The 21,280-nt window shown below is 38.7% G+C and overlaps 1 protein-coding gene and 1 pseudogene across 2 annotated transcripts in view; one reads left to right on the top strand and one right to left on the bottom strand.

Moving 5' to 3' along the window:
- Positions 1 to 1,657: 1,657 nt before the first annotated feature.
- The window catches only part of IWS1 (interacts with SUPT6H, CTD assembly factor 1), a 40,642-nt gene continuing 21,019 nt past the window's right edge, over positions 1,658 to 21,280 (top strand). For both annotated transcript variants that reach the window (XM_074214929.1, XM_074214930.1), the window contains exons 1-2: positions 1,658 to 1,768; positions 3,935 to 4,050. In XM_074214929.1, the coding sequence (XP_074071030.1) occupies positions 1,741 to 1,768; positions 3,935 to 4,050 (144 nt within the window). In that variant the 5' untranslated portion in view covers positions 1,658 to 1,740. The remainder of the gene's footprint in view (positions 1,769 to 3,934; positions 4,051 to 21,280) is intronic.
- On the bottom strand, positions 17,126 to 18,374 carry LOC141508165 (GTP-binding nuclear protein Ran-like; annotated as a pseudogene).

Here is a 21,280-nt window from a genome sequence, read left to right on the forward strand (position 1 = left end):
AACAGTTTATCTTGCATTGAGTCTGGGCTCATTATAAAGATGAATAATGCTTCACAGCCTCAGTGTTTTCATTTTTTTTCCTGAATACATATAAACATAAGGGGAATTTGGGGTAAAAAGTTGCAGGGTAGCTGCTGAATGTAGACGTTTCTTTCCTGTCTGCTGCTTGCAGACCAATTCTTTCTTTACTCGATGAGATTGGAAAACTCATGCAGATCTACAAATATCATATGTGAGTACTCTAGGACACTAAGAGATGGTGACTCTCCTGAACATATACCCAATGTGCATCAGAGCCCAGACTTGAAGATTTTCCTGATTCCAAAGCACTCTATCCCCTTCAACAAGTTAGGCCTCTGCCTTGCACAAAGTAGGAGCTTAACAAATGCTTGAGTCTATGGCAGATTGCCTTCTGTGGGGGGTAGGGAAGTAAGTAAAATAAATAAAATCTTTCATATAGAAAAAAAATAAATGTTTGAGTCTAAAAAGAAAACAAAATGTGTGGATCAAAGTGATAACTGGAAAATTCCGTGAAAATAATTGACAGAGGGCGGCTAGGTGGAGTCCTGGAGTCAGGAGGGCCTGCGTTCAAATGCGGCCTCATACGCGTCATAAATGCGTAGCTGTGTGGCCTTGGGCAAGCCACTTAACCCCGCTGACTGGGAAAAAGCCTCAAAAAAATGGACTTTTTTTCTTTTAAAAAATAAACTAGATTTTTTTTTGTTTTTTAACAGAAATTTAATTTTTATTCTTTCTAACTCATTTAATCCTCCCCCAAGGAGGGTCCAGAAGCGGCACAGCTCACATGGCCGGGCCGGGCCGGCAGCGCGCCTGTCCTCCTTAGTCCAGGCTCAGCCGGACTGGAGCTCCCAGAGGTCCTCGCTCCCCCGGGCCGCCGTGCCAATGACAAAGCGGCCGGCTCCCGGCCAGACGGGGCCCCGCCACGGGCCCAGGCAGAGGGGGACTGGCGGCCGCTCCCTGCGGCGGGGCTCGGGCCGGGGCAGGGGCATCCGTCCGCCGCTCTGAGGACATTTCTTGGGACCCGGAGCCCAGTTTGTTCCCGGGGGAAGGCTCGTCGGGCCGGCTGCGGGCGGGCCCCGGAGGCCTCGTCCCCGGGGCATTCTGGGCTGTAGCCGTCCGGAGGCGCACTCGCCCGCTGGGCGCTGTAGTCCGGGCAGCTCGCCCCCTGGCCCCGCAGGCACCGAGCGCCCGCACGAGGATGAGGCCCGAGGCCGCAGGAGGGGCCTCTCGGGGGCGGGCCACAGTCGGAGACCCCTTTCGGGGCTTTCCTCCGCCCCCTCGCCCCAAGCGCCTCCGCAGCCACCGTCTTCCGCCGCCCATTGGGCCCTCGGCCCGTCGCCGCGCCTGCGCGCTAGGCCCCTTTGAGGGTCTTGGGCAGGCGCCATCTTGGCCGCGGAGGTGCTGCCGGGATGCCTCTCTCCCGCCGGCTGGGGAACGAATCACGCTAGGCCGGGCCTGGGCGGCCGTGGGCTCTTCCTCCCCGGGCTCCCGGCAGCTTCCCCGCCCCCTCCCCGTGCCTCCTTGCCGCGGGTCGCAGAGGGCACCCCCTGCCCCTCGTTTAGCGCCCGGGCGGAGACCTCCGGAGCCCCAGACCAGACCGGGCCGAGCCGGGAGGGTAGAGAAGGGGATCCATAGCGGGGAGGAGGCTGGGGGTGCCGCGCGGGGGGCCCGGAGCCTCCCGGTCCAAGCGCCCACCTTGGACCCGGGACCACCGTAGAGATGGAGTATTACAGCGGCGACCAGTCAGGTGAGCAGATCCCGGGGTGGTGGGGCTCGGAAGGAGGGCGGAGGGCGGGCTCCCGAGGCAGCCCCGGTCTCCCTCCAAGTTTGGCCCCATCCCCGGAGCCCGGGAGAAGCGGGTGGTTGTGGCCGCTGAGGGAGCGGGGATCGCGCCCCTCGAGCTCGGAGTCCGAGCTTGGGGCAGTGCCCGGCCCACAACCGGCGCCTATTGGACGCCTGCTGACCGACTGACCGTTTGGCCGCGGGGAGACCATTTGTGCCCGAGAGCGGGCAGGGTCCGGGCTGGCCGGGCCCGGGACGGCCGCACCGGGCGTCGGCGGGGCCAAGTCAATTTCAAAGTCAGTTTCTCGTTGGCTAAAGAGTTGCTCCTCGGGGAAACCCCAGCCCGGCGCCTCTTCTCCGAGCAATGTCCCGGGCCTGCGGCTCGGCCCGGCTCGCGACTTGCCTCCCCCCGAGAAGCCCCGATGGCCTGCAGAGCCGGTAATCTAAGCACCTCGTCCGCTCTAGCTCGCCTCGATGTAGGATTTGACTCTTACGGAGCCTTGTGGGCTGAAGAGCGCGGCCGTTCTCAGCCCCTTTGACCAGAGGGGGAAAGGGAGAAGTGAGGACATTTGCGGCCCAGGGCTTTCGAGCGACTAAAACCCTGAGTTCTAAGTAAAGCTTACGGACGTTGGGCTGGTGGGTCGGGGTGTTAGAAACGCCATGGACCCGATCAGGAGGCGGGTTTTTACTACCCTTGATGCTTGAAAAAGTCTTATTTCTTGGACCTCAGTTTCTTCGTTTGTCCAATTATTAGCTAGTTCTAGTTGGTCTCTAATTTAAATTAATCTTTAAATAGCTGTGAACTCTTTGAGTTTCCCTTCCTATTTTAGAAAGTTTCTCTGATTTTAGGCAGTGAACATAATGGAAAAATAGACTGATCCTACATGGATTCGATAAATATTCAAGATCAAAGGTGGCCACCAAATGACATTTAATGGAGAATGACATTTTGCAGAACACTGAATTTTTTTCTCATTCTTAATTAACGAATTTGCTATGTTCCTGGCTAGACACTAAAGATTCAAAGATGAGAGAGAGAAGGGAGCCCGAGCAAGCCTGTCTGCATAGTGTTTGTTCTCTAGCTTTCTTGCTTAATCACGTCCATTTTTTATGTCTTGTGCTACCAGTGTTTTCTTATGTTACTGGTTAGTCCCACTGAGAATTCTTTGCCCCAGAAGTGATTAATTACCACTTTAGAATTATAATTTAAATTTGATACTGCTTTCCATTTAGATGAACTCTTGTAGTAAATTGATGAAAAAGTGCTTTTCAACATAAAGTACAAGGAAATGCTTAAATTTTACTTCCTTTAATTCTTTCTAATGTTCATACTGCAGCTTTGATTACTAAGTATTGTCATCTTTTTACCAGTATTATTTATGTTGTATACATTTCACTTAGGATCAATGACTTTTTAATTAGATGGTCCTAAAGTCTCTAAAGATGCTTATTGTGATTACAGATTGAGCTCTGAAAACTCTCTCTCTCTCTCTCAAAACTTTGGTTGATGGTGTTCGGGGCAAAATAAATGTTGAAAGTAAAAAGTTCTTTTCATCTCAGTGTATCTAGATTGTAACTGGGAGTGTAGATAGAATTTCCCATTTGAAAGCTACATAAATATTAGCTTTTGTGACCCAATTCACCTGATACCAAGTACTTGTAAGAGTCAATTGATTTACTTTTTAAAATGATTACTTAAGATCTCTCATATACAAATTAATATTTGGAGAATTGGATTTATATTATCTTACAATCTTCATATTTGTATATTACTTTGCTATGCAGTATTTTAGGATCTACAAAAATGGAGATCTGAATTTTCAAAATGTAACGAAAATAGAATGATCTAGTTGGCCAAATAGGAATGGTGTTAAGAGATCTTTCACTTGCTCCCAGGCTTCTCCATTAATATTTAAGTTCTGCATACCTTTTATCATATTGATATGGTTGCTAGTCATTTTTATGTAGGTAGCATTTTTAATACAAATTTAATGTAGAAACATAATGTCCTTAGTTATGCTCTTTTCTAGCGGCAGCCTTTGCCTATACTTTTAAACTTAATCCCAGTTGTAGTCTGAGACATCATCCATCCTACCCTTTAAAATGGGATTTTTATTTTGTTTTTGAGCAGATGATGGTGGAGCTACCCCAGTACAGGATGAACGAGATTCAGAGTCAGACGTTGAAGATGATGTAATTGAGCAGCACTCTGGATCAGACAATGGAAGTTTAGAGCATCATTCAGAGGTATTGGCTGAACAGTATCTTTGGGAAGGATTCATTGTTGTATCTGATTAGGACTACTTCCCTTAGAGTAGATCTTGGAAACTGAATTAGAATCAAAGTATAGTGATTTGTAGGGGAGCTGAATGGGGACAGTGGGAAGTTACTTTAAAAGTTTTTTTGGAAATAAAAGTATAGTTGTTTACATTTTTTTAAAATTTGGTGGTGAAAAAGTTTTGGATTCTTTAAAATTTTCATTTGCTCATTTCAAATATTAGACAATTACAGCCTTGAAGGTGGGTGTGAAAAAATGGATTAGCCCATTAGTCCTAGCCAAATTTACTGATGTCATTAAGTATCAAAAGCTTACAGAACTAGAGTACCAGTGTTTGGTCACAGGTTGAAGAATATTATAATTTTTCTTAATAAACTATCTGCTAACACCTTACTTAAGGATCTGTGATTAGAACAGTATATGAGAATTTAAAAATTAAATTATCGGGCAGCTAGGTGGTATAGTGGATAAAGCACTGGCCCTGGAGTCAGGAGTGCCTGGGTTCAAATCCTGTCTCAGACACTTAATAATTAGCTAGCTGTGTGGCCTTGGGCAAGCCACTTAACCCCGTTTGCCTTGCAAAAACCTAAAAAAACAAAAATTAAATTATCTCTTTTTACTATTCAGTCAACATGTTCTAAGCTTAAATTGTTAAATTACAAATGTTATTGATCAAAACAGATTTAAGCTTAAAAAACTATGGAGTTTCAAGAACACAAATTGTAGGTAAATTCTGCACAAAAACATTTTAAGAGTATTCAGTCTAGTCTTCAGAGTAGTTGGTCTCTAAGGTCTTAGCTTTTTCCAACCTTACATATATGGGTGGATAACTTAAAAACCATATTGCTACCTTCCCAGGTCATACAGGGAGTACTGTACTGGCAATAAAAATAAAATTAATCTTATTATTCTATCTCCCATAAGTTGTCTCAGTGGCCCTGGAGTTCAGAAAACCTGAGTTCAAACTCGACCTCAATATACTTAATACTTACTACACTACCTTGGGCAAGTCACTTAACCCCATTGCCCTGCAAGAACCAAAAAAAGGAGCAGTATGCAAGAGATGAAGCACAAGGAAATGGGAACAGTAAAGACAGCCTGGTTTTTTGTCTAAGTAATATGTTGTTGAATTAGTCAAGAAGCATATGTACAAATGTGAAAATGAAACACGCTTCTTCAGTAATGCAACAAATGTGTTTTCAATGTGTTTATTTCCTCAGTAGTACAGATTGCAACCTTAATATTCCTTCCCAATTTTTACATACCCTTAAAGATCCTTTATGGAGGCTCCCCAGGAGAGAGACCTTTAAAAAAATTTATATTTATCATTGCAGCAATCAAGTTGTCCATCTCTTATTGCAATTATATGTCATGGCAATACACCTTTTCCAATCATTTGTTGTATAATATCTCTTAAACTATTTCTTTTGTATAGTTCATCATTGGGAATATCTTTATATCTGCCATGCCACATTCTGTTGTCCCTTGTGTCACCTGTAACTTTTATTTTTCAGAGATTGTGGTGTTCATAGAATCTGAGATTTAGATGGGCCATTTAGTACCTAAATTCAAAAAAAAAAAGAAATCCTCACTCTGAGGGGCCTCAAGGCTGTTTTTGAGCTTTTGCTTGAAGACCTCTAATGACAGCGAATATCCTTTTTGCCAAAGCAGCCCATTCTACTTTGAGGTAACTCGAAAGAAAGAAAAAAATAGTTTTACCTGGCCTTAAGGCTTTTATTATCCCTTTTGCAACTTCTTCCCATTGCTCTTTAGGGCCATTAAAGAACAAGTCTACATTCTATTGCACACAACAGCCATTTAGAAACTTGTACAAAACTTTCATGTTCCCTCTTAGCTTTTTCTTCTCCGAGCTAAGTTCCTTCAGCTGACACCCATGGACTTGAAATCAGGGTCCTTATCATTCTGGTTGTCTCCCCCACCTCTAGTTTTTACAGAATGTGCTGGGGACTGAAGCAGAAGACATAGTTCTAGTTCTTACACTGTTGTATCACAATGTAGCTGGGGAAAACTGATTCATAAATACAAACTGTCCAGAGAAAAGTGCAGGACATCCGTATAGTCAATTTTAGTTTGAGACAATAAAATTTGGAAACTCTTAGGAAAAAAGATTAGGAAGAACTGGGGCAATCAGAATACCCCCACCTCTAGGGAGAAGTCATGATATCTTAGATTTAGAACTGGAAGGGAGCTCTGGTTCAACTCCCTTTTTTTGCAGTTAAGCCCAGAGTGGCTAAGTATATTGCCCAAGGGCACCCAAGTAATAAGTGGCATATAGCCAGGATTTGAACCTAGGTCATCTGACTGTAAATCTTTCATCCTTTCCAGTGTATCACTCTACATTCCTAGGTACTTCAGCTCCAGCCTGGACAGTGGGCACAGAGGAACAAGGTGGGCATGCCAGGTTTAAAAAAAAAGATACAGAGGCAGGAATGACTGTGACCTTTGCAGCACAATTTGTGATTAATCTAGCTGTAGTGAAAAGTGAATGTTGAGCACATACAGATATTATCATGAAACAATTTAATTTTTAACAAAAGCATTAGAGTTGCATATGCATATTCACAAATATAGCTGGATGTAAATTGAATTGACTAAATGTAATTTAGTTTACAAAATTACAAAATGTAATTTAGTTTACAAAAGTAAAAAATTTACAAAAATTATTGGTTTTTCCTCTTTCTTTAATGACTCCTTTGTATTCTCATTCTCTTCCCAGCTTTCCTAGGGTCTCCTCTCCCTACACTCTTACTTTGTAATCACTATCTCTCAAAAATTTGTCTTGATTTCCATAACAGCATCTTCACCTACATGATATCACTTCCCACTGTGTGAAAGTGTTGGAATACGCTGGGCACATAAAATAGCCTGTTAAGGTTTGGACATTTCCTCGATGTCCATCCATATCTCAAATTCAGTGTTTTAAAGTATTGCCCCCACCTCCTCTCTGCCAGACTTCCACACCTCTGCTGAGACCCCCCCCCCCCCCCCCACCAAGTCACATAGGTTTACCTCACACTGAGCACAGAGTACTCTGCGGCACATAGTAGGCTCTTTATAAATGTCAATGGCCTGACTGACTCAGCTCCCTCACCCTTGCCCTCTCTGTCTGATGAGTTCACAAATCTCACCAACTCTAGCTCCATAGGATCATTACTACTAATGTTCTTTCTACATATAAGCATACCTCAGACATAGAGTAGGTTTGGTTCCAGACCACTGCAATAAAGCAAGTTACATGAATTTTTTGATTTTCTAGTACATATAACAGTTATTTTACTATCTATACACTATACAAGCATCAAGTCTAACAAAACCAATGTATGAACCTTATTTAAAAATACTTTTTTGCTAAAAAATACTAGCTATCATCTAAGTCTTCAGGCAGTTAAAATATTTTTTTTTTCTGGTGGAGTACTTGCCTCACTTTTTGATGGTTACTGGGTTACTGAAAGTTGGGTGACTGGCAATTTCTTAAAATAAGACAATGAAGTTTGCTGTATTTATTGACTCTTCTTTTCATGAAAGATGGCTCTGAGATATGCTGTTTGATAGCATTTTTACCCATAACAGAACTTCTTTCAAAAGTGGAATCAGCCCCCTCAAACCTATTGCTGCTTGATCAACTGCATTTATTTTAATATTTTAAAATATTTTTGTGTCTCAAGAATTAGGGAGATCCAAGGAGAGGAAGAGAAATAGTGGAGGAGCCGGCAGGTGGAGCTGACAACACACAAGCATTTGTTAATTAAATTCAGTGTCATTTTACATGGGTGAGGTTCACAGCACCCCCAAAAAACTACAGTAGTAACACCAAAGATCACTGATTACAGATCATCTTAGATAGAATAATAGATAGATAGATAGATAGATAGATAGATAGATAGATAGAAAGAAAAAGAGAATTACCAAAATGTGACACAGACACTGAGCACAGAATGTTGAATGGATAGACCTGCTTGATGCAGAATTGCCACAAACCTTCAGTTTGTTTTTAAGAAATGCAGTGTCTGCAAAATGCAGCAAATTGAAATGTGCGTGCACACAGTTTCTGCTCTCTTCTCATCACCTCACTTGGGCTCTTTCACTAACTTTGTAACTGATCTTTTTGATTTTATTTTTGACTTTTTCTATCCACCTACCATGTAGTTATCTAATTAATATTCCTGAAGTACAGCTCTAACTTTGACATCTTCCCCCTCAAAAGTCCTCCAGTGTTTCCTCTTAACCCCTTGGATTTATTCCTTAGAACACCTTAAGACAAAGGAAGTCTCACATTTGCAGATGAGGAATACTGAGGTTCAGAGAGATTGTGACTTCTCCTTGTCCCCACATTACCACTACAATTCAACACATCCCAAAACCAAGCTCATTATCTGGCACCTTAAATTTGTCCTTCCTTTATTAGTTCTGTCCATTCCTGTGCCCTATTTTTACAATCTTGGGACTATCCTTGAGGCATTGCCAGGTGCACATTGTTGTTAACATGGTGGATTTTTGTTTCAGAATTGTATGTGATCCAAACATATGCCTCAGAGACTCCCTATTGGAGGAGAACTTTTAAGGCTGTCTTTTGCTTTACTGAGTCAGATGCTTTTTAGTAATCATTAAGTATTGCACATGTGGGCTAAATCACCAACCTCTCAGTGCTTGAGACAGCTCTTTAGGTTATTTAAAATCAGAAAGTCTCCATACTAATGATATAATAGACCTGGACCATAAACTCCATATTTGGATCTTTTATATTATCTATACTTTTATCATCAGTTGCAGCAAATTTTCTGAAAGTTTGCCTGTTCCCTTCACAAATGCATATCTATATCATTAAATGTTTTTAAAGATGACAAAGTAAATGTATGAATTAGTATTTATCAGTGACCTGCCAGTTAAATTTTTTTTAGGAGTCAGTGGTTTTTTTTTATCCTATTTTTATTTAATTTTCTCCCTGACATGACCTAAAAAAAAAAATCTCTGTAGTTTCAAAATTTGCCTTCCAAAATAGATTTCTCATTATACTTGGTCTGGCCTCCCTTATAAGACCACTGTGTTCATGTTATTTTATTTTTTAGGTTTTTGCAAGGCAAATGAGGTTAAATGGCTTGCCAAAGGCCACACAGCTAGGTAATTATTAAGTGTCTGAGGCTGGATTTGAACTCAGGTACTCCTGACTCCAGGTCCAGTGCTCTATCCACTGTGCCACCTAGCTTCCCCCCATTTTCTCTTGATTTGTTGTCCTCTTGCAAGTTTCATATATGAATACCCTTGTGATGATATTGGTTAGATCTTTCCCCAGAGTATCTACAGATTTGTTTTTGCTTTTCACTGTTTCATGAGGCATTGATGTCATTATCCTCCATAGTTATTTACAAATGAGTTTATATTCCAAATTATTTCCTTTCGCAGCTATGTCTTTATACTTGGCAAAGACTTAGCTTTACTGGCTAAGTCAAGTAAAATTTTCAGGAACTTAGTGGTAATCAAAGTCAATTTCTCTCATCCCCCCCCCCCCCTTTTCAATATCATTGGTGTGATTGAGTATAGTACTAATCACCTTTATGCATCTAATTTATTGCATTTGACTTTTATTCCAACCACTCAGTGGTTCAACCATACAGAGATAGTTAGATCAGCCTTTCCACCTATTGAGTTATATTTAAAGAATATTTGGTATTCATTGTGTTTAGCGAAACTAAGGAGAAAATTCTTAAGAGAATAGGTCTTGAGCTAGAAGGGCCCCCAGAGGCCATCTAATTCAATCCTTTATTTTACCTTGAGTTCAAATGATTGCCTAAGTCATACAAGTAAGTACATTGATGCTTAGAGAGTGCTATCAGTTATTGAGAGGGGAAGGAGATAAGTCACTTAACTTTCTCAGAGCCTCAGTTTCATCTTCTGTAAATGAATAAGTTGGATCAGAAGATCTGAGACTTCTTCCAGTACAATGAAACCAACTCTTCCAGTAAATACTATATAAAAATTTTTAAAAATATTTTTAAGTAGATAGAATTGTCTTGAATGACATCTATCAGAGAGAGTAGAATGAATGAATCAATCAGTCATTTATGAAGCGCTGACGATATGCAAAGTACTGTGCTAAGTAAGTACTAGGATTAAAAATTAAAAAATAATACTGACCTAGCTCTCAAGCAGTTTGCATTCTAATGGGGAAAGCTACATTTACAGATAGTTTCAGCTTCTAGGTAGATGGAAGATTCCATGGTCCGTAGGGGAGTGCAGCAAAGCAAACGGGAATGTCTCTTTTTTAATGTCGATTGGCCACTTCTTTATTTGTTTAGCCAGCTTCAGTCATGTCTGACTTGTGATCCCATTTGAAGTTTTCTTGGCAAAAATACTGGAGTAGTTTGCCATTTTTTCCTCCAAGTATCTGAGGTCAGTTTTTAACTCAAAAAGGTGAGTCTTCCTGACTCCAGGCCCAACACCCTATCCACTATACCACCTAACTACTCTCCACTTCTCTATTAGAGAATGCCTTTTCATTTTGTGAATGAAGAAGAAAGGAAAGAGACTTGTAGTTTCTTTAGAGCTGGTGCATCCAACCTGCACAGTCACCATTGGGCCCCCTGGGGTAGGGGGACTTTGTTGCATTTGTTGTTGATCTCTTTGGTGGTTTGGGTTGCATTTATTTATGAATTATTGTTGAATTTTGTATATATAGTCCTTGAAGGGGTTTTGTTGAATGATGCTGCCCTGAAGAGCTAAAGGGTTGAACACCCCCCCCCCCCAAAGTAACAATCTTTAGGTGTGAAACTAGCTTATTATATATGAGAACTGCCTGAAGCATTGTGAGGTTAAATAGCTTGCCCATGTTCACACAATAAGTGTTAAAAGGGGACCCTTCACCCCAAATTTTTTTGACTCGAAGACTGTTGCTTTTTTTTAATTTATTTTTTATTTTTAGGCAATGGGGTTAAGTGGCTTGCCCAAGGCTGCACAGCTAAGTAATTATTAAGTGTCTGAGGTCGCATTTGAACTCAGGTACTCCTGACTTCTGGGTTGGTGCTCTATCCACTGCTAGCCACCCCCTCCAAGACTAACTTTGAAACAAATTGTCTCTCTTGATTTTAATATTCTGTATCAATTAACCTAGGCAAAATGATCAGAGATGGTGGTGATGGTGGTGGTGATGATGGTCAAGTGAATTATGTAGACTTTGAACTAACATTGACTGCAAAGTAAAGATATAGTGAGCTAAATTTATTGTACAAAATTGTTTATTTGTTTTTTTCTTTCTAACTTTTCCATTAAAAAAAATCCTTTTAAGAGAAATCCTGTACTGTCTAAAGGATATGCATGTGTCAGGGTCAATTAGGACTTCATTATTCCATGTCTTTCTTCTATGTTACCATCAATTGTTCTGAAATTTTTATTTTGGAAAACTAATGAAGTAAGATTTTTTTTAATTAAAGATTTTATTTATTTTGAGTTTTACAATTTTTCCCCCAATCTTACTTCCCTCCCCTCGCCCCCCCCCAAAGCACTTTGTCAGTTAAAGTTGCTTACTCTAGTTTTATAGATAGCTAAACTCTTTTGTTAGAGGTAAGTGTAACTGGGACTCATTCAAATGAGAGCACATATATGATATGATTTATGATTTCCTCCCTCCTTTCTTCCCTTCCTGCATTCTTTTCTTCCTTTATAAGAAATAGTTTTCTTTCAAAACTGTCAGCTTGATGATGAAGTGTGAATTTGTAATTCTTCATGGACTACAGAGAGTATGTACTTAAAATTGCATTATTGCAAACAGGTGCATCATCCAGATAGTTGCATGCTATTTTTTGTTCTACTAGTGCTCTAATCAGAAAGTATTTTCTTTTGTTGCTAATTTGATTTTTAAGTTTTGTGAAACCACTTTATCTGCTGCGCCTCAATTCATTTTAAGTTATGTATATTTTTTTCTAGTTAAAAAAAGGGGGGCAGCTAGGTGGCAAAGCGAACTCTGACCCTGGAGTCAGGTGGACCTGGGTTCAAATTCGGCCTCAGATTCTTTGATATGTGCTAGCTGTGTGACCTTGGACAAGTCACTTAACCCCATTGCCTTACAAAAATCAAAAAAAAATAGAGATATGGCACTGGTCAAAATGGCAGGGCCGGAAATGATGATTTGCAGATATAGAATAATAGTCTCTAGATTTTTTTTGAGGAGGTGGAATAGGGAAAGTGCTCCATTAGTAAACATTTTTTGAATATACCATCCCTCTTTGTGTATATTGTGTATATTTACTTATATATAATATGCATGTACTACCACCCTTCATATGCTTGTGTACATTATAAAATTTACACAAATAAAAATTTTATACAATAACAGGCAGTAATTTTTGATCCTAGAGTCAATTAGGTGTCACTAGAATTTGAATAGTAAGGGATTAACATGGTCAGGACATTCATTTCTCATTTTGGGGAAATTATCTTGGTAGCTGAGTAAAGGATTGAAGAGGGAGAAACTTGAGGCAGGGAGACCAATTAAAAGGGCCGGTGCAATAGCCCAGGGGAGAAGTGATTTGGATCTGAACCAGAATGTTGCTATATGAATAGAGAAGAAATGTGTGTTAGAAATGTTGAAGACAATGTTTGCCAACTGGGTTCAGAGGAGTAAAAACACTTGAGGTTTTGAACCTGGATGGATGATGGTGATGACTTTGACTTACAATAATAGGGAAATTTGGGATGATAGTACAATTATGTAACTTGATGCAAATTATACCAGGGCTGTTACTTTCTTTTCCCCAGTGAAAAGAAGGAGAGGCAGAGGTCTTATCTAACTCACTGGTCACTACCTTAGAGCACTAAACCCATTCTTCCAGAGGGCTCCTGTCACACAGTGAGGTGAAATGGAGTAGGTACAGGGAGAGGGGCATTTTTCCCAATGACACCTTTGTAGCTACTGCTCTGGATACCCGGTAGTGGTCTATAACTTCTGAATGGTAAAAAATGGCTGGCTCAGAAGAGAAAAAAGTTTGGGAGTTTGTATAGCTGAGTGGGTATGGTTGTTTCATAGATGAACTTCATGATTAACTATCCTTGAGAGGGTACAGTAAGACCGTCTTCACACTCTCTGATTAGTCATTTACACATAATTCATTGGGATCAGGCCATGATATAGCCTTGCTTTGGAAACCATTTATGGACGAATCAGAAGGCTAGGGTATTCCAATTTAATGGACTGGAGAATAATGAAGAGAGTGGAATTGCATTTCCAGTGATTACATATGCCATTAAAACATTTCTTAGTTCTAACTTCTGCATTCATTCCTCTCCCTCAAAAACACTACCAATAGCTAGAATTTTGAACTAATATCCAAGCAACTTCCTCTTCTGAAAAAACCCCTGATTAAAATCAAAATTGTTAAGAATGACTGTGATGGGCGGATTAACTTGGCCTTTTATAATCATTTCACCTTGAGGTGTAAGCACCAAATTCCAAAGTTGCACTGATTTCTAACTAATAATCTTTCTTGAACTGGAATGTCCAAGGATCCCCAGAAACTAGGCTGATAATTTTTATCAGTCCTTAGATTGATAATGCCCACCATTGAATTTGGGACCTACTGTTTTCTACTCAAGTTAGGAGAGTCAGAAAAGGAAAATAAGACCCAGCAATAAGACACTGTTCACCTTGTTGCCTTAATTTACTCAGCACTGTGTTTGAATAATTATTCAATAATATTCCATATTTTTCCTTTAGATTGATATTTTAAAGGAATGTAATTTTATTCTGTGTACATTTACATAACCATCTAAAAACATTCTGTAGACAAAAATTGAGAATAATCCTAATTTCTCAAAGCTATGGAAACTTTGATCAGATGATGCATCATTTTTTTTTAACTTTTTGGGTTTTTTTGCAAGGCAAATAGAGTTAAGTAGTTTGCCCAAGGCCACACAGCTAGGTAATTATTAAATGTCTGAGGCCGGATTTGAACTCAGGTACTCTTCACTCCAGGTCCAGTGTTCTATCCACTGTGTCACCTAGCCACCCCTAGATGCATCATTTTTAAGATACTGGTCAATATGTAAAAGACTAGATGAAAATTTTCAAGTCTGTAAAGAATAGGAGATATTAAAAAAAATTACTCGGGAAAATTGCTTTAGTTATTACAATAAGTATTTTTTAGGGTGTTTTTTTTTTTTTGCAAGGCAAATGGGGTTAAGTGGTTTGCCCAAGGCCACACAGCTAGGTAATTATTAAGTGTCTGAGGCCGGATTTGAACCCAGGTACTCCTGACTCCAGGGCCGGTGCTCTATCCACTGCGCCACCTAGCCTCCCCTACAATAAGTATTTAACTTCCATTTCCTTAGCCAAATACTGCTTTTATCTATAAAATTTTCTATTATTTGTAGACCAATTTCGTATTTATAATGAAAATGTATAAAAAATTTTTCTTGGGGTGGCTAGGTGGCTCAATGGTTAGAGCACCGGCCCTGGAGTCAGGAGTACCTGGGTTCAAATGCGGCCTCAGACACTTAATAATTACCTAGCTGTGTGGCCTTGGGCAAGCCACTTAACCCCATTGCCTAGCAAAAACTAAAAAAAAAAAATCTTAAACTACTTAATGTATTGGAGAACATTTTACACATGTATAACAGCTTGCTTTTTACTGAACCTGCCTGTTCTATTTATCAATGAACCTATTCTAAACCATTTCTTCACATATTTCCTAACTTAATCAGCTGTGCTCTCTGGAAGACCCATCTCTCTATTTAACAAACTGATATATTGTCAGACTTCAAATCCTATTGCTTCCATTTTATTTTAATAAAGACATTAGAGAGGACATTAGAACCAGCTCCTTTGGAGGCTATTCTTTGATTATTGCCTTTGTGATTTTGAACAAGTCACTTGACATCCCTGGACCAGCACTTGTTTTATCTAGTTGGTGACCTCTGAGATCTCTTCTAGCTTTATAACCATGATCTACTTTAAAAGAACAGCCAGGCCTTTGCTCTTAAAGACCTTTTCCCATTTGGAGTCTGTCCAGTCTCCTTATGAAACACTTTCCCTAATTTGTGATGTTGTCATCCATTGATCTCTTCCAGGTCATTCCCCATTATTTTTCCAGGGATTGTTTAATAACTAGCTCAACTTTCACCATTCTTGGGGACTTTTATAACAATCCATAATACCTTAATTTCAACTCTAATAAACTTCTTATACCTAATTTTCTTTACCAATTCTTAAAATCATAACACTAAGAGCCATATCATCTCTGAATATAACTTCCTGTTCTCCTTCCACTTTTCTCTTGCTAAACATACTTTTTAATCTTTGCAGTACAATTTTTCCAAACAGTGTAACTCTTGATGTTCAAAACCATCTTGGGGCTGGGGTTGAGTGTGGAGGGAGGAGGAATTAAAACATCAGTGCTTAAATTATCAGTGTCCAAAAATTATTTAATCGCTTTGAGTCCAATCCTGAATAAATATATCCACTTTTCTCATTGGAAGAAAAAAATCTGAAAGCAAGTCCAACATGGCAAATTCACAAGACTGACATGATATGACAATAATTATTCAATAAATTATATGCAAATAAATTTTGAATCAACATGTCAACTGGCATAAGATGCATCACATCTCACATACTCAGTAAACATAGGCTCATGATAGAAATAAATTATATAATCAGGCTTCTTGCTTCATTTGTTCTGCCTTTGTTTTTATTATTGACTGAATGCTTCACAATTATATAATCAAAACTCATTCCAAGGCTTCAGTTAAGATAGATATCACCGAAGATGATCCATTCTCTCACCTTCCAGTGACAGTCATCACAGCATTATCTCATTAATGACTTATGTCTTGATTTTTTCCTTTCCAACAAAGATACATTGCCTAGAGTTCATTTAAAGCTTATCAGAGATGGAGAAACATCTAGCTTGTTTCTATAATCACCTCAAGCCACCTATTAAAACATGAATATACACATACACAAATATATTTATTTGCTTATTTTTATTTATTTACTTATTCATTCATTCACTTATTCACTCACTCATTTGTTATTTAAGCTATCTACTTGTTTATTTGTTTGTTTGTTTGTGGTTGTCAGTTCTTGAAGAGGACCAAAATGACATCACCATGTTAGAATCAAGTTACAGTATGTAGATTACAGTAGTGATTAGATCAATATGAGCTCAGAATGCCCTACCACAGATAGGGCACAAGTGGTCCACATGTAAGTATAGGGTGGGATCCCTAACTGCTCTGGTAATCAGGCTCCGATTGGTAAGCATGCAACTTTTAGGGTACCTTTTCTTGCCTCTTCTCCACATCAGATGCTGAGCAGTGTGGTCCTTTAAAAAGAGCTCACCATTCCCATATATGTTAGCATTATGTCTTTAAAAAGTTGAATTCAAATCGATTCTCAGTCCATACACATTAAATTTTATTGACAGTTTATACACAGAAAAATAGTCATGTAATTATTTTTTCCTCAACTTCATTCCACAAGCTATTTTAGCTATATTGCTTTGATAGTGTGAAAAACTTAGCTTTATTGTCTAAATTTTATATACTCTCATACATTACTAAATTGTGATCAGTTATCTAATAGTGGTGACACTAAGTTTAGTATGTCCATTTTCTTGTGATGACTCAAGTGTAGCTTAATTGTAAATAAAGTTTGAAATACTTTAAAAAAACTTTTAAAATTTGTGATGGCCATTTAAATAGTAACATGGTATGTATCTACTCTACTTACACAAAACAGGTTTTAAAATGCTTATGTTAAACAAAGGTTAAGAATTCACTTATACAGCTTTATTAGATATAAAATTTAAATTAAAAATGAAAAAGTGATGGGAAAGGCTACGCACACACATACACACACACACGCACACACACCCGCTACATTCACCACAAAGTACATCATCTTCTTCATCATCCCAAACGCTTAAAGCTTAATTCTGCCCAACTATGTGATCAAGATAAATAAGCTAAACCCCTGATATCTAGGACAGTTGCCTACAGAACTAGCCCTCTGATGTGGACTCTATCTTCATTCCCTTATAAATCATCTTCATCAGGAAGCTCAGTTATCTGAGCATTCTATAAACCCTGCTTATACTATTCATGGTTAACCCTGAAGTATAAGAGCAACCCATGGCAACAGGCCATGGCAACAAACTCTAAATTATGGTCTCCAATAAGTTTTCTAGCAAGCCAAAGAAAAGACTTCTCAAAGTTGTAGTTATATTTAGCTAAAATATCATAGTACTAGAGATTCTTCTTTATATAGAAGACAGTTGATTTCACCTTGACTTTTCTGTCTATAATATCTACTGTTACTATATATAATACTATAGAGAGATTTTCACAGACTCATCTCAAATTCTATGCCAGTTAGGTATATTCTTAAATGTAATTCTTGATGTTACATAAAACTATAATGGTACACTGAAATTGGATGTGATTATTGATCACCTCCCAGATCACCAAATTTCTCTTGGACAACTGTATCCTATATGTTGAATTTAATAGGACCTCTCAGTATAGAACACCAAAGAACGAACTTCAATACCCAAGGTAGCTAGTCTTTTCAAAGTCACCCGTCAAGTGACATTTTTGCAAATGTAGTTTTTCTAGTGCTTCCATCACCAACTAATACAAGTTTGAACTATACTTAGTGTTCTCCATGATGATTCTTCAAGAAACATCTCTGACTGTAATCTTTTTGCTTCATTTGAGGGAGAAATATGTGAATTTTAAGTTAATCTTTCTGGGTTAAAAATATCATATCTGTTCTATTTCTCAACACTGTTCCCTTTTGGTGAGTAAAGTATAATGAGGAGGTTTCCAAAAAAATCTGCAATTTTTAAAAAATTAGTAATAATTCAGATATTTACAGTCATTTAACATTTTCAAGAATGAAATATAATTGTCCTAATTTTTAACTAAAAACGTATACATTTGTGATAAATAAGTAACTTCTTTAAAGAAAAAATTCACTGAAATGGCTGAAACTAGCCACATCAATAGAGATGCTTTAGGAAATATGGAAGTACAAAAATAAAAAACAAATCCAGAATATATGATTTTATGGGATTAGCAGAGTATTGTTATTTTTTAAAATAAATATTTTATAAACAAAAATCTTGCTTCTCTCCCTTTTATTTTTCTTCCTCTCCTTTGAAAAAGAATGATAAATGAAATCTCTAATTCAATCAAACAAAAGAAATTTCTTTGTTGGTAACGTCTTTTTAAAAATATTATTTTCAATACTCTTAGTCTCCTTTTGGATAACCTGTTTCGTCATGATTTCTCTGCAATTAGTTTGGTCAAACATTCCTAAGCCTAAATTGTTTGGGGTGTTTGGTTTTTTTTCATTTTTTTTTCCAATTGATATTTTATTTTTCCAATTGTATGCTATGAATGTTTTTCAACATTCTTCCACCTTTTTTTTGCATATTTTTAAGTTGCAAAATTTCCACCCTCCCTTCCCACTCCCTCCTCTCAGTGGCTAACAGTCTGGTGATTATTGTACATACTCATTTGTGTTTAACATATTTAATGATTAGTCAGTTTCTGTATGAGAAATTAGGACTAAGGGATGAGAAAGAAACCATGAGATAGGAAGGAAAAACACAAGATAAAATTTTAAAAAGTGAATGTGGTATTCATTCAGACTCTCCAGGATTTCTGGTTTTGTTTTCCTTCCTCTGGATGTGGGTGGATAGCATAGCATGTCCATAGCAGCTCTCTTAGGGTTTTTCTAGCTCTCTGAACTTCTGAGAGGAGCTGCATCCATCAAGATTGTTGTTAATGTGTACAGTGTTCTCTTGGTTCTGCTCCCCTTGCTCATCATCAGTTCCTGTAATTTGTTCCATGCTTTTGTAGAGTCTGACCATTCATGGTTTCTTATAGAATGACTCCATCACATTCATATACTGTATAAGTTGTTTTTTTGTTTGTTTTTGCAAGGCAATGGGGTTAACTGGCTTGCCCAAGGCCACACAGCTAGGCAATTATTAAGTGTCTAAGGCTGGATTTGAACTCAGGTACTCCTGACTCCAGGGCCCGTGCTCTATCCATCGCGCCACCTAGCTGCTGCTAGCTGTTTGTTTTGCAATATTGTAATTTCTAATGTCATTATATAAAGTGTTCTGTTCATTTTACAGTTCATGTAAGTCTTCTTAATTTTTTTCTGAAACTATCCCTTTTCATCATTTCTTACAGTTTTGCTACTCCTCAAGAGAGCTCCTATAGATATTTTATATATCCTTAGTTTGTTTTACTTAGAATTAATCCTTTGTGTTACATATTTTTCCATTATTTGCCTCTCTCCTCTTCTCCTCTTTCCCATGTTTAGTAGAATGTATGTCTGTCTTGTAAATGAAATAGAAGATAGTGAAGACCTGCTCTTTTAATCCCTTGTTCAGTCAATCAATAAGCATTTATTAAACAGCATCTACTACAGTCTAGGTAGGCACTGGGCTCGTGGCTGAGGACAGTTCCAGCCTTCAAGGAGGTTGCATTCTGTCAAGGGAGACCATGTGCATGAAAAAAGTATAGTCCTTATACTGTTTTCATATGCCAAAATTTGTTTAACCTTTCCCATACTTAGTAGTCAGATAGCTTTGCCATATGATTGATACCATTCATTCTCTACATGATCCCAACACATTCTGAAAAATTTTTACAATGAAGTAAGTATTCAGGGTCTTTTGTTGGAATCCTACCATTCCGGTATTCAATAATAGTCTTAATAGTAAAATTGTTCAGGCATTTCAGTCAGGTCCAAGTCTTTTTTTTTTTAAAGATTTTATATTTGAGTTTTACAATTTTCCCCCCAATCTTACTCTCCCCCCCCCCCCCACGGAAAGCAGTCTGTCAGTCTTTAATTTGTTTCCATGTTGTACATTGATCCAAATTGAGTGTGATGAGAGAGAAATCATATCCTTAAGGAAGAAACAAAAAGTATGAGATAACAAGATCAGACAATAAGATAATCTGCTCCCCCCCCCCCCCAATTAAAGGGAATAGTCCTTGAACTTTGTTCAAACTCCACGGCTCTTTATCTGGATACAGATGGCACTCTCCTTTGCAGACAGCCCAAAATTGTCCCTGATTGTTGCACTGATGGAATGAGCAAGTCCATCAAGGTTTATCATCATCCCCCATGTTGCTGTTCGGGTGTACAGTGTTTTTCTGGTTCTGCTCATCTCACTCAGCATCAGTTCATGCAAATCCCTCTAGGCTTCCCTGAATTCCCATCCCTCCTGGTTTCTAATAGAACAATAGTGTTCCATGACATACACATACCACAGTTTGCTAAGCCATTCCCCAATTGAAGGACATTTACTTGATTTCCAATTCTTTGCCACCACAAACAGGGCTGCTATGAATATTTCTGTACAAGTGATGTTTTTACCCTTTTTCATCATCTCTTCAGGATATAGACCCAGTAGTGGTATTGCTGGATCAAAGGGTATGCACATTTTTGTTGCCCTTTGGGCGTAGTTTCAAATTCCTCTCCAGAAAGGTTGGATGAGTTCACAGCTCCAGCAACAGTGTAATAGTGTCCCAGATTTCCCACAACCCTTCCAACAATGATCAGTATCCTTCCTGGTCATATTGGCCAGTCTGAGAGGTGTGAGGTGGTACCTCAGAGAAGCTTTAATTTGCATTCCTCTAATAATTAGTGATTTAGAGCAATTTTTCATATGGCTATGGATTGCTTTGATCTCCTCAACTGTAAATTGCCTTTGCATATCCTTTGACCATTTGTCAATTGGGGAATGGCTTTTTTTTTTTTAAATATGACTCTGTTCTCTGTGTATTTTAGAGATGAGTCCTTTGTCAGAGTCATTAGTTGTAAAGATTGTTTCCCAATTTACTTCATTTCTTTTGATCTTGGTTACAGTGGTTTTATCTGTGCAAAAGCTTTTTAATTTAATGTAATTGAAATCATCTAGCTGGTTTTTGGTGATGTTCTCCAACTCTTCCTTAGTCATAAACTGCTCCCCTTTCCATAGATCCAACAGGTAAACTAGTCCTTGATCTTCTAGTTTACTTATAATACTGTTTTTTTATGTCTAAATCCTGTATCCATTTGGATACTATCTTGGTAAAGGGTGTGAGGTGTTGGTCTAATCTAAGTTTCTTCCGTACTAACTTCCAATTATCCCAGCAGTTTTTATCAAAGAGAGAGTTTTTATCCCA

This window comes from Macrotis lagotis, chromosome 1, assembly GCF_037893015.1.
Source record: "Macrotis lagotis isolate mMagLag1 chromosome 1, bilby.v1.9.chrom.fasta, whole genome shotgun sequence".
Lineage (NCBI taxonomy): Eukaryota > Metazoa > Chordata > Mammalia > Peramelemorphia > Peramelidae > Macrotis > Macrotis lagotis.